The 14,119-nt window shown below is 42.0% G+C and overlaps 2 protein-coding genes across 3 annotated transcripts in view; one reads left to right on the top strand and one right to left on the bottom strand.

Moving 5' to 3' along the window:
* Nucleotides 1–14,119, top strand: part of ift74 (intraflagellar transport 74) — a 37,539-nt gene that overhangs the window by 2,141 nt on the left and 21,279 nt on the right. Inside the window, exons 8-10 of the mRNA XM_063210989.1 lie at nt 939–1,000; nt 7,540–7,678; nt 13,704–13,766. Of these exons, the coding sequence (XP_063067059.1) occupies nt 939–1,000; nt 7,540–7,678; nt 13,704–13,766 (264 nt within the window). The remainder of the gene's footprint in view (nt 1–938; nt 1,001–7,539; nt 7,679–13,703; nt 13,767–14,119) is intronic.
* On the bottom strand, nt 1,011–5,154 carry LOC134458583 (leucine-rich repeat-containing protein 19-like). Of its 2 annotated transcripts, XM_063210992.1 has the most exons (4): nt 4,611–5,154; nt 3,693–4,215; nt 2,785–2,994; nt 1,011–2,602 (listed from the first exon to the last, which is right to left on the bottom strand). In XM_063210992.1, exons 1-4 carry the CDS (start codon nt 4,698–4,700, stop codon nt 2,172–2,174), a joined length of 1,254 nt encoding a protein of 417 aa, XP_063067062.1. In that variant the 5' UTR covers nt 4,701–5,154; the 3' UTR covers nt 1,011–2,171. The 2 variants fall into 2 exon arrangements, with proteins under 2 accessions (XP_063067062.1, XP_063067063.1); XM_063210993.1 differs by lacking the exon at nt 4,611–5,154 and having other exon boundaries at nt 3,693–4,349.

Below are 14,119 nucleotides of genomic sequence, written 5' to 3'. Positions count from 1 at the left end.
ACTGTTATTTTTCCTTTAAAAAACAAATGTCAATGAACGAAGATGTGGTATATTATGTTTCATATTAGTCTTTGATGAGAACAAACATTTTTGTCAAGATTTATGTAAGGTTTATATCTCAAATATCCTGCGGTGGGGCTGTAACATTAATGAAACCTGGAATATAATATATATATAAATTACCCAACAACATTTTGAATAATGTATGAAGCATTTGGCATGATTGCATAATTATTAACTTTATATTAAGATATGTGAATGTGAAAAAAACTCAAGACAGTAATATTATATTAACTACAAGTTCAATTTCGTAACACAAATTGCGTCCTGTGGGGTGACATGTATGTCAATGTTTGTGAATGGGCAGCTGCAAGGCCAACTACAAGGGTCTTAAAGACTGGCTCCTAACCAGTCAGTACCTCAGTTATTGGAGAGTGCTGTGGAAGTTTATGGTGACTATTAACCTCTTAATATGTCTTCATATTGCAATGTTTCTGTCACGCAATGCTTAGGTTCATTTTATGGTGTCCTGTGGTGTGACTGCTCTTATAGAAGGAAAAAAAGTTTTTTATAAATGAAAACACATATTAAGATTAAACACAATATCATTATCAAGTTAGCATGAGCTCAGATGTCAGTCATGTATGCAAAAGGATTAAAATGGCCATAATGCAGTGAATTTCCTGTGGCGTGACTTCATTTTCCTGCGGTGTGACATGCCTATGAAATGTGTTGATGCAGGACACATTTTCCCATAAATGGCAAAAATAAGGCGAAATTCCACGGACTGCTAAGTGCTTTATTTTTTTCTATTTTTTTTCCAATTTTTTCCATCATTTTTTTCAGGAATTGGAAAAACTTTTTTTTTTTTTGCGTTACGCCCTTAAACGTCAACCACCCATGTACTGATTTTATACTCACTTTATTTATTTCCCCAGCTCAAAGCCCAGAATGACAGAGAGGCCTTGAGCATTGATGGGATATTTACAGAGAGGAGGGGGTAAGTATGATCAAAGTGTTTGACATAGAGAGGTTTATTATTTCATTTTGAGTGAGGCCTGATCAAACTGTGTTTTGCATACCTTTGGTATGCAATTGTTCTCATCACTTAAATTACTTCTAGAAGCCCTTTTTAGAAGCATTGATCTCAATTGGCACAAACCAGAATACCAGAAAATACCCCCTAGCAATACCCTGAGAAAACATACAGTATCTCATGTACATTCTGACAATGCATCAATGGTGGCTGTTGTATTAGTGTTTTAGTTTGCACTGGAAGGCGAGTTTGAAAGAATAGTACTATTGGCTTAGCCATGCTGCTCTATCTGCTTATTAGGATACCTGGGTGTGCATGTGAATTCAGTAGTCACACAAGGATCTTGCAAAGGCGTTTGTGTGTGCTCGACTGTGTTTGACGCTTTGACATGGTAGCAATATCACCAGAGTAAACCATGCTAATTAAAGGAAACCCTGACAAACACCATAGGCAGATGATTATCTAGCAGACTAGCACAAAGACTAGCACAAAGGCAGGTTTCAATCAGGCTATTATGAAAATGTCCTTTTGATAGTAGTTTTACTTATTGCAAGTTGAGTTTTACTCATCCAAATTCTAGAAAAATTCAATCAACCAATAATAGGCATTTGCTTTAAAGCAGTTCAAATCTTGCACTGTATTCTGTGAGCTGCTCCTGCCCTAACTTATAGGCTTTAAATAATGAATGCACTTTCAACAATGCTTAAATATGACATTAAAACAATGAAGTCCTGGTTGCTTTTCTGAAAACAACAATGTGGTTCCCCTCAGCATCCTTCATGATCATGTGCAACTCAAAAGCGCTCTTTTGCTCCAGTGTTTTCCATAAGCAATAAACAATAGTTACAGTCCATGCCATGGTTGAGATACCGCCGTTGAGTTGGCATTTTTCAACATTTCATATAGGATTGTTTTTTTTTCTTCTTTTGCATTAGGGAAATGCAGTAAGAAATCGGTGAAACTGCATTGATGGCGCTAGTTACAACACTGATTTGTGTTGTAAACGCAAACACGTCCTTGAAGAGCCCATCTTTAAACACTGTCTCATGATGGCTCTCTTCTAACATTTCACACGAGGCCTTGTCCTCTGCCATATGAGTCTGTTTTTGGTCCGAATGAATAGCCCTCTACTCCATCACTCCATCCACTCTTCCTCAGGGCTCGTCTGCTCCTTGTAGTCCCCCTTGTAGTCCCCTGGCTCTATGTATCGGTCCTCTATGAAGCCGTCCTCATCCTCATCGTCATCCTCCTCCTCCATCTCCTGCATGTCACAGACGCAGTCCACACTAGTGTCCGTCTGCTCGGTCTCCAGGCTGAAGTTAGAGTAGCGGCCAGTTGCCCAGATGTTGCCGGGGCCCCCTTCCTCTCGTAGACGCTGGTGGCGGTAGTTGAAGAGCAGCTTGTACCAAGAGGGGGACTTGACAGCACACACAATGACCATAGACGTGCTGAGGGCGATCACCACCACCCCCACCAGAAGCTTCCAGGTGTTCCCCACCGACGGCATGCCCCCGCTACCAGTGGTCCCCTCGCCACCGCTGCCACCATCTTCTTGACCCACTGAATCTAGATATGTAACAGATAGGACAGAGAGATAGTGATTATATTTTGCTTGTCTCACAATGATGCTCAAATATGTCTCAAAAACACTATAGAAGGAGATGTGGGGGGACGGCATTTCTGGAGGAAACGTAGTAATGTAGCAATCTGTCCCACGAGTTAAGAATTGAAATGTTTTTCCTTCTTACCTTTGTTTGACTGGCTGTCATTGCTGGGTTTCGGTGGTATGCTGCTCGTTGTGCTTGTTGTCGTGGTGGTGGTGGTTGTGGTGGTGGTGGTAGTGCTCTGTCTAGCAAAGGCTGTGGTAGTTGGTGCCTGGGTTGACTCGGAACAGGCATCGTCATTGAGTATGCTTTTGCCAAGCAGCTCTTGTGGAGTTGAACATTTGGCTTTTGTATCTGTTCAAAATGCATAGTTGAAAACGTAGAAAAAGGAAGAATCAACAATTTGGCCATTTTAAAATGCTATGTTTTTGTAGTGTGACCAGCATTGTTCCAGTTACGTAGATTACACATGCTTTTGCACTGAGCTTTTATGCCAGTAGATGGCAGCCTTGGCAGACTATTGGGGATAGGTCGGTAGGACTGTGTTGTGATCATTTTTGTAATGTCAGATGTAAATTCCATGAATTCCTTGTGTAATTGATATGGGGGAATTCCCTAATAACTCAAAGCAACCTATCTGCTTTTGTCCAGTTTGGAAATAAATATGGGAAATTACAGTGCTTTGTTGTTGTATACAAAATTACTTAAGATGCCAACTGCAACTGAATGGCTTAATGAAACACCTCTTCACTCTACATTGTTCCAGGATCTCCACTGTATAGTAACTAATACTCTTCAGTGTTTCCCGAAGATTTTTTGTTAAGTAAGGTGGTGGGGTGGTTTTTTTTTGGCTAAGCAACTTTAGAAATTACATTCACAACATGAAATCTTTATCTTTTCAGGGGACCTAGTCAAGGTGGTAGGTGTTTCTTGTCAAGGTGGCCTTAGCAATAATGTGCTGGGAGAAACCCTGATTAACTTAAATAACTAACAGCAGACCTAACTGTAAACCGCTTTGGATTAAAAACGTATTATAATGTATTGACACTTACCGTTCAGTAAACCAGAACCGGTAAACCATTTCATGATACTGACAAACTTGCAGGAACAGTCCCAAGGGTTGTCCTCCAGAGTCAGCTGTTTTAAATGTTCCCCTGCCACGCTTGCTTCCAGCTCCATGGTCTGGAGAAGGTTGCTCTTTAGGTGGATCGTCTTCAGGCCGGGCAACCCAGTGAACAGCTCAGGTGGTAGAGATGCTATGTGGTTGTAGGAGAGATCCAACTCAGTCAGTGCAGCTGACCCATTCAAGGCCTTGGGCTGCAGCATGCTGATGCTGTTGTGAGAGAGGTTCAGGATCCTCAGTTTGGGTGAGAGGGTGGAGAGCAGGTTGTCAGGCAGAGTGGCGATGAGGTTGCCGTCAAGAGCGAGTTCTGTCAGGCTCTCATAGGTGGCCAGAGTATCCATATCTAGGCTCGAAAGTTTTATGGAGTTGTTGCTCAGTATTAGTTTTGTGATGTTTGCAGGTAGATCGTTTGGAATGGTTTTTAGTGTTTTGTTGGAGACGTCTACAGTATCCTGAAATGAAAGAGATTAGTTTTAGTGCTTAGCAGAGTATGCAGTTGAGGCAGAGAAGGCACATTTCGGATCCGTATGATAATTGCATGATGTATTTATTATCAGCCCATGGTGTAGCCCAAATGAAATTGGGAAAAGTTATCAAAGTTCATCTTAGACATCGAATCTTTCAAATGGTCAAATCTCACTTTAAAAACAGGCTCATATATATAACAAGATGTGAATACTGTAGGTGGTGCTGTGAAAGATAGTGAGGTCACAGTTTTACAGCATGAGGAATTCAAGTATGGCCTGTTCACTGAGCATGGTCTTATGACTTCAATTACACACAGTATATCCGCCATGTACCATGTACCATTCGCCCTGTCATTTCAATGTAAAAAAAACCCTCTTACCTGTGACTCAGCAGTTGGAATTGCTAGTGCTCCCAAACATACTAGTAGCATTACGCACAAAGCCATGATCTCTTCTTTACCTGCTGTCATGTAACAGAAAGGAAACGGACTTCAGGTTTCGAGTTTCACGTTACAACCGCATGACTTCCTAGCAATACACAGTCGCATCTTCCTATAGCCACACCACAGACTAGATGGACATGAAGCCAAATGGATTGTCAATCCCGACCGAAATCCTCTGACGCTTGTCACGGAGTGTTACTTAGGATCTCGCTATCCTCCCTTGTGAAGGCGTTGTCAGCAGATCCACTCATGGAGTTGGTTTCTACTAGCTGGAATTATGAGAGAGAGAGAGAGATAGAGACAGAGACAGAGAGCGCGACCCTCACCACCACCCTCACCTCCCTACCCTTCGGAGAGTAAGGCATAGCGCTGCACAGTAAGAGCATAGTCTATGAAGGGCCAGTACAAAGAGTGTCTTTGTCTGGGAGACCTCTTGCTTTATTAGGCACGATGTCTTCCACTGCTCCTGTGTTCTGTGTTGCTCACTCATTCCCATGCCTTTGCCTCCACTGCTGTGTGTTTGTGCTTGGCTGTTGTTGTTGTCATCTCCTACTCACCCATGGTGTCTGCTGCTAACTCACACAAAGTAACACTGTTTTTTTTGTTTTTTTTGCCTTATCATCCTCTCCGGAGAAATGTTTTTCAGCCTGGTAGAAAAATGGAGCCCTACAGTTATAAGCACAGATGTGCATTTGAACTTTAATAATAGTAAACACAGAATGATCCTGTGTGTGTGTGTGTGTGTGTGTGTGTGTGTGTGTGTGTGTGTGTGTGTGTGTGTGTGTGTGTGTGTGTGTGTGTGTGTGTGTGTGTGTGTTTATGTGTGTGTGTGTGTTTATGTGTGTGTGTGTGTGCGCATGCATGCGTTTGTAGTGTAGTGTGGATGTTGCATTTTAAGCACTATCACATGTATGCCTAAATCCCACTGTACGTGCGCTGGCTCCAAGAAGGGAAGCAAGGGAATCAATATTCTTCTGATTTTTGGAACGAGATAAGAGGTGCTCCACTCCGCCTGTCACCCATGTGAGCATGTAGTGTAGTAACATGGAGCAGCTGTGGTGGAAAGCGTGTTGTAAGCTGACTAGCCTGGCCCAGGAGTAATCTACTACTGCACTGCACAATAATTATTGTCCTCAAGGACCGATCACATGGTCTAGGGAACATCATGATCTTGTGGACTTGGTGACCAAACGTGTTGTTCACTAACTGTTGAAAAACGCCAAAGTATGTTTTTCATCTAATATCCCACCACCATTATTGTAATACGTAATTTGAGGTTAAAATGTCAATGGGCATTATAATGTCATTAATTCATTTCAGGTAGATTTGATTCCGTCTGTATAAGTGCGGTTGCTTTCGCAGGAATACAATGAGGCCCATCCAACTTCTTACAAACCATTTTCTAAGGCAAATGATGAAGCGTGACTATCTTCCAGTATGCCTATTTTCTTTGAGAACTTGACAGTGACATGGAAGGCATGAAGGACTACAGCTAAATGAGCGGCTCAGTCCTGTTACAGATAGTACTCCCGACAATTTGTCACAGTTCCGCGGCACTGTTAACATCCAGTCTTGCATTTCCATAGGATAAGAAGTTCCTCTGTTAATGGATGTAAGATGACTGTTGTCTGATGTACGTATATGAAGGCTCACTGCGCAGAACTCTTTTTAACGCTTTAATGTGTAAATATATTCGTACCTTACCTTAAGGAAGAGTGCTTGCCCTTCTTTGAGATGTCTTACAGGACTGCGGTATGTAAAGGACCTTTGGTCCATGCAGTAAAAAGAGAAGCCATGATGATCTAGCTAAACATTGACCACATAATGAGGGTTTACTGAACTAGGGGAGAGATTGCTGGGAATGATAACCTATTTATGTAAAACAGGTAACATAAAATATGTAATATAACCGAAAGCAATCCAAATGTTATTTTTGTTTGGCCCAGAAAGGATACAGAAATGGTTTTTAATCATCAGTGTTCTTAATGATGTGTGTATATACTTTTCTTTGTCACCTGACGAAAAATGTGAAAGAGAACATGGATAGAGATTTTACTGTCAATTTGGGTATGTACCAAAATGGGAAAAAATGGTTGAAAGACTCCAAACAAAATGCTGCCACTGATCAGCTTGCCTTCTCTGCTTTGTTCTTTGTCCAGTCAGACCAGTGTTATCCTATTGCAAGACTAAAAAAATTGTTGATTGGACTGAAAATTGGTTATGACAACCTCTTCTGAGTGTTAACTGTCTAAGGACTGTTATGACAATTGTATGCAACCATGTATTTAGATGGAAAATGGATAGAAATTGTTTCTGTAATATATAGCTACTCCTCCTACCAGTTATTACAGTGGTTCTTAACCTTTTTTTCTTAACGCACCCCCTTTCCTGTGCCGAAGACAAGCCACGCACCGGCAACACAAACTTCCACACGTTTATATGCGCTAAAAAATGATTTAAGTGATTAATTACAATGATTCTTGCTTTAGACATTTATCAATACCTCAATGACTTAAAATGGGGACCATAGCATGTTATAATTTGGTCTTAATTTGGCCTAGCTATAACGTTTGCAAGCATAATTTTGGTCACAACCTCAACACAAACAAAATTCCGCGCACCCCCTGGAATCTCTGGCGCACCCCCAGGGGGTGCCCGCACCCCAGGTTAAGAACCACTGAGTTATTAGACCCTTCCAAGTGCACACATGTTTTTTCCATGCACAGAGGCCACATAACACGCTAAAAGAAGACAGGAAACTAGACAAGGTCTATGATATGTAATGTATTGTTTGAAAAGAAGCACCAAGGGCAATGCATACTAATGAAATGACTTAAACAAATGTGATTCTTTGGTTGTTTTCCAGAAAGGAGGAGATGATTCTGGCGGTGGAGGAGGAGATAGAGAGGGAGCGACAGGCTGCTGAGGACATCATCAAAAAGATGTCTCCTGAAAAACAGGCCAAGTACGCAGAGATGAAGGCCACCAATGAAGAACTGCTGCAGGTGAGACAGAGCAGACTCAAGACTTAATGGAAGCTTCAGCAGAATTTGTTTTATTTTCTTAGACCAATTTTTACCGATTAAAACTTGTCTAAACCATTGTTAACCAGTTTGAGATGTGAACCGGTGAACTGGCTTGAACCGAGCCAGTTTGTATTGAATTTGCAAATCAGAAACGAACCAAGAGTTCATCCACAGGCCAGTGTATAAGTATAGGCCTCAATGGGGGCCCTAAGCAACCACTTAGTTGAGACCAAGATAGCGGTGCAAGGATATCACAAGGCTCAGCGTTTCTAGGAAATTATGTTATCTCTATTCTGATTGGGTCTGTTTGCAAAGAACAGCTTTTCTCTCAAATTATACTCCTGTCCTAACAAGAGCATTTACTACATTTCGTTACTATGTCACTATTCATGTATGTATAATGACAAGAAAGTTGAGTGTAATTTAAAAATGTCCACTGTATATCTGATATAGCTGTCTGATAAGAGGAAATAGTGGCTGAGCTTTCTGTGGCTATTGCATTGTCTTGTGCGGAATTGCTGGCATATACAGTACTACAGTAGTACATGCCCCACAGTTCTTTGAACTCTGTGTGTCCTCAACACCGCTGACTCACAGTCAGCAAAAAATACTGAAAGGGTCACGCAGGTTTCTTCAAACGTACAGTACTAGCTACTGATTGATTGATGGGTTGGGAGATAGTGAAGAAGGTCTTTGTCACTAGAGGAAGCCAAGGGGAAAGAGAAGACAGATAAGCATGACGACCTGCTGGGGAGTATTCCAAGAATCTGGCTAAATGATAAGCCAGGTTAAATAACCCTTGAGGCAGTGGTAAATCATGTAATAGAAGAGCCTGGAGTCCCCATTTTCTTAGCTAAATCAAAGAAAGTAGATCCAAAGGAAGAAGCGTCATTTTGTTTCTTTTCCGGTATCCACTTTATGTCGGGTGAACGCCCCCTTAGGAGACCTTCGGTTAGGAGACCTTCGGAGTCCTGAGGTTGAGAATAAATCAAGCCCCCTTAGCGCTGTAGATGGCGGTAGCGCACGTCTTGAGCAAACACCTCAAAAATAGAAGAAGAAGGAGGGGACAACGCCCCCTTAGGAGACCCAACTTGAGCCCACGCTTTTGCATTGAGTGGGCGTTGCTTGCATTATCTTCCTCTTATCCAGTATTTTTGGCTAAATGACACCTGTGGACTATCTATTAGCAGGTTTACCACTTCATTTAGGTTAACTTAGCCAGATTCATTACTTAAAGGGATACTATCCCATTTTTGGAAATAAGCACATATTACTCCTCCCCTTGAGTTAAAGGGACACTGCAGGAAATGATCAAAAAAGGTACTGCAACTATGCTGATCATTGAAACTGGGCTGCCTATTGCCAAATTTGATCTTTACCTGAAAGTTTACGAAGTAATAAACACATATTTTCTAGTATGGTCCAGAGCCATACAGAGGGGAGAGTCGGGCAATCTCCACTGTGTCCTAGGGCCGACTTCCGCATTAGCAAAATTAGCTGTTTAGCGTCTCAGAACTGCTTAAGCGTTGCGAATGTTAGTGCCTAGAAGTGGGCGTAGCATACAGCAAATGCGATGCGATGCGATGCAATGCAGGGAATATGACAAGACTTGCTGTTCGTAGTAATAACTTCAGATAAACATCACATATGGTAAAACTGTTGTGATTATCATTACCGAGACTGTTGATAGTTTACATATCTGTGGTGATTACCCCGCAGTATAGTTCGTTAGTCCTTATTTTTGGCTTTTAATGTGGTGGTTCTATGTTGAGTCTATGGAAAGACAGCCGCTTTAGGCACGACCTCGATCTCGTTGAAAGGCGGGGCTGCAATTTAATTCCTGGTCCTCCAATCGCGCAACTCTCCCCTCTGTATGGCTCTGGTATGGTCCAAGTACAGTCATTTTTGCAGCTAAAAATGGCTATTTTTGGAAATTCTAAATGGTGGACCATGGAGAAGATCCACCTTTTCATGTATGTAAAGTGCAATTTTTCCAGTCATAATGAATACTACCATCTCGGAGCATGATGTGCGCAGACTGCTACAGCGGCAAAATACCAACAAGGCAGCTGGCCCTGATGGCGTAACACCAGCCACCCTTAAGAACTGCGCCAATGAACTCGCTGCTATCTTATGCTTCATTTTTAACTGGTCTCTCCACTGTGCAACTGTACCTGCTTGTTTTAAATCAGCTACAATCATCCCAGTACCTAAGAAAACAAACATCACATGTTTAAATGACTATAGGCCTGTCGCTCTCACCTCTGTTGTAATGAAAGTTTTTGAATGTCTAATCTGTAAATTTCTATCACACATAACACTGGACCCTCACCAATTTGCCTACAGGGCAAATAGGGGAGTAGACGATGCTGTTTCACTCTGCATTCATTTCATTCTTCAACATCTTGACTGTAAATCCACCTATGCCCGTGTCCTATTCATAGATTTCAACTCAGCTTTCAACACTATCCTGCCTATCAGATTGTTTAACTCTCTCATGTCCACGGATGTCAACCTATCACTCTGTCACTGGCTGCTTAACTTCCTGACCAACAGAACACAATGTGTTAAAATTCAAAACAATATTTCATCTACTAAGGTCCTCAACACTGGCGCGCCACAAGGCTGTGTATTGTCACCCCTGTTATTCTCTCTATACACCAACAGCTGTACATCCAACTCCCCATCTGTCAAACTTCTGAAATTTGCTGACGACACCACTGTAATAGGCCTCATACGCGACAAAGACGAAACATCATACCGCGATGAGGTCGAACATCTAGTGCAGTGGTGCACAGTAAACAATCTCACTCTCAACATATCCAAAACTAAAGAACTCATAGTGGATTTCAGAAAAAGCGCAGGCCAGCACACCCCCATCTGCATTAATGGCCAGGTAGTGGAGTGGGTAGACTCCTTCCGTTTCCTAGGCACCACCATCCATCAGTCCCTGTCATGGAATCTGAACACCAGTCTCATCATTTCAAAAGCCCAACAAAGATTATACTTCCTCCGACAACTGAGGAAATTTGGAGTCAGCCAAGCAGGCATGATCCATTTTTACAGTGCCACCATCGAAAGCGTGCTCACCTTCTCCATCTTGGTCTGGTATGGTAGCTCCACCAGCCAAGAAAAGCAACATCTGGAGAGGGTGGTACGCAGGGCCTCCAAAATCATTGGCCGCAGTCTTCCCACTTTAGCCTCACTCTACAACACCAGACTTGCTAGGAAAGCCAAAAACATCACCTCTGACCCTACACACCCAGCACACCACCTATTCACACTATTGCCTTCAGGGAAAAGGTACCGCAGTATCCCAAGCAAAACCACAGGCTCTAGGGACAGTACCTACCCACAAGCCATCCGACACTTAAATACGCACTAGCACTTTACAGCTACTCCACTACCTGGCCTTCCTACCTCCTTTGTTACTTTGCACAATGCTACTACTGTTCTTTACATACCATGTACTTTAAATATTCCATTGCACTTTTCTATGTCTTGTATGCCATTCCCTGTTTATTTATACTGTGTACCCCCCTGTTTTTTCTTTCATACCCCCTCCCCAGTTTTGTGTCTTTTGTTTGTGTTGTTGTGTGAGCCCACCAAGCAACATTCCTAACAACTGTATTTTTATACTGTTGATATGGCTAAATAAACTTGAAACTTGGAAACTTAGAACTTGGAATACTTAGAATTTGATGCTGGTGGTAAGTATTCATGAAGCAGGTAACATTAGTGAATGGGCAGCATGAATTCTGGAAATAAACAACTAAAAATCTCACACAGTGTCACTTTGAATAATTAAGCGGGCTTGCGGAGCAAGAGCAGAGCTCTTGCAGAGCAGCCCGTTTATTAAGCGGGCTTGCGGAGCAAGAGCAGAGCTCTTGCAGAGCAGCCCGTTTATTAAGCGGGCTTGCGGAGCAAGAGCAGAGCTCTTGCAGAGCAGCCCGTTTATTAAGCGGGCTTGCGGAGCAAGAGCAGAGCTCTTGCAGAGCAGCCCGTTTATAGTAATCTCTAAGTCCTGTTTCTTATTATCGTTCTTGTGCAGGGCAGCAGTAAAATAGAAAATGGATCTCCTCCTAGGCCTTTCGAGATAGAGACACCGTTCAAACACTAAAACGACCGGCTCGGCTTGGAGATCGCGTCTCGTTATAGGCTTCTCCGTGTCTCTTGTCGTTTTCCCGTTTTTGGCGATTTTGTTAAAGCCTGGGTCTCCATTGAAAACTATGGTGGAACCTTCATGAACCAAAGTTCCACCACTCTAGAGATTAGAGTGTAGGAGGCTTTTTCGGTCATAAAACATCAACACTTTCACCTAGAAGTTTATTTGACGCGTTGTTAGCGAGCTCTATGGGATGTCTCCAAATTGTGAAAGTTTCATCTCCCAACTCCCAATACTTTTTAAATGGCAGGTTTGTAAAAAAAAACAGGCCTGGCTCTATGGAGAATCCCATTCTTTCGAAAAGTGCATTTTTCAAGAGATCAGCGCATGTCCCACACGGAGGTCCATTTGTGCCTGAAAATTTTTAACCTATAAAACTTCATTCAAAGACTGTTAGAGAGATCACAAGCATGACTCCGATCTGTGAAAAGGACACTTGCCAACTCCTTTTAGTTTTTTTACAACGATGTTTGTAAAGACAAAAAACTCATTCTCATTTTCTCCCCTGTTAAAAAGGCTCAATACTAACTGTCTTTCAGTCAATCACAACAGGTGCAGCCAGTGAAGGATTCCATTTCAACTGTCACTGTCTCAAGATTCCATTCTTAACGAGCAGGTGCGAGCAAGCATTCTAGAAGTCTATTGTTGAGCTCTGCAATGCAATGTAATATAGTCTTGCTGGACTATGCATGACAATTAGCTGCTTGGCTTAGTGGTAATGCATGCCGCTGCATTAGAGATATGGAGGTTGAGGGTTCGAAACCCACCTGAGGCCATGTTGATTTTCTATTATATCATATGCAGCGTTCCTTGGCCGACTTAAAATGCCATGTATATCATTTAGTATGGATGGCAAATGTGCTGAATTACAGATATTGAGGTTGAGGGTTCAAAACCCAGTCAAAGCCATGTTGATTTTCAAAATTACATCATATGCAGTGTTCCTTGGCCAACTTAAAATGCCATGTATGTCATTTAGTATGCATGGCAAATGTGCTGGATTACAGATTTGAAGTTTGGGGTTCGAATCCCAGTCAAAGCCATGTTGACTTTCAAAATTATATCATATGCAGTGTTCCTTGGCCAACCTAAAATGCCATGTATGTCATTTAGTATGAATGGCAAATGTGCTGAATTAGGGATATGGGGGTTGGAGGTTCGAACCCCAGTCGAAGCCATGTTGATATTCAAAATGATATCATATGCAGTGTTCCTTAGCCAACTTCAAATATCATGTATTGTATGTCATTTAATATCAATGGCAAAGGGGTTGGATTACAGATATGGAGGTTGTGAGTTCTAATCCCGCTCGAAGCCATGTTGATTTTCAAAATTATATCATATGCAGTGTTCCTTAGCCAACTTAAAATAACATGTATGTCATTTAGTATATCCCCAAAACGCAGAGCTACAACACTTTCAAGATGGCTGAATCCAAGATGGCTGAATTGTTTGGCCCATAACTTCTGACTGGGTGGATGGAGTTTTTCCAAGATTTCTTTTAGCTTTGTTTTCTCAATAGTACTTTGTTTCATCTCTGCCCCAAAAGGCAAGCCCGCTTCCAGCATTTTCTGTGAGAATGCATTTCTAGTTGAGTTTTACCTTTCTCTTTTACTTTCAACTGCTAGCTTGGAGGTAAAATTTGCACTGCCATACCCAGAGAACGGTTGAAAGTACAGGAGAACGGTAAAATCCTATTATCTAACTCAAGGGGAGGTGTAAATAAGCTTATTTCCAAAAATGGGACAGTATCACTTTAACCTTGCTCTTGGAATAGTATCCTGGAATCATGTCTCTGATTGTTGTTTTAAAAAAAATAATTAAATGTGTCTCTTTCAGGAGCTTGATGCACGTCAGGAGGAAAGTGATGCCCTAAGCACGCGGAAGGAGGTGTTTGAAGCTGTAAGTCCTTACCCTAGATGCCTCCTCGCTAGTGTGTTGATTCTAGCCCCCTGGTCAATAGTCACAGCCTGTGTTAAGGCAGTTTCAAATTAGCCTGTCTCACCTGATATTCACCACATGTATTTCCTATTTATACTATTCATTTATACGCTTAATTGAACGTGTTTGAAGATGTGAGTGCTGACCGCAAATGCCTCTTCACTAAACTGTTGATTCCAACCCCTTATGAGGACTCCTGCATAACACCACAAATGGTGCACTGTAAAACTACAACCCATCTCACCTGTCATACATCTACAGTAGAGTTCATAGAGTTTTCCTTAATGTCCTGGAAAATGCATGTATAACCCTCT

The sequence above is a fragment of the Engraulis encrasicolus genome, chromosome 11, assembly GCF_034702125.1.
Source record: "Engraulis encrasicolus isolate BLACKSEA-1 chromosome 11, IST_EnEncr_1.0, whole genome shotgun sequence".
Classification (NCBI taxonomy): Eukaryota; Metazoa; Chordata; class Actinopteri; order Clupeiformes; family Engraulidae; genus Engraulis; species Engraulis encrasicolus.
Note: the sequence above shows the minus strand (reverse complement) of the source record. Positions and strands in the feature narration are given on the sequence as shown.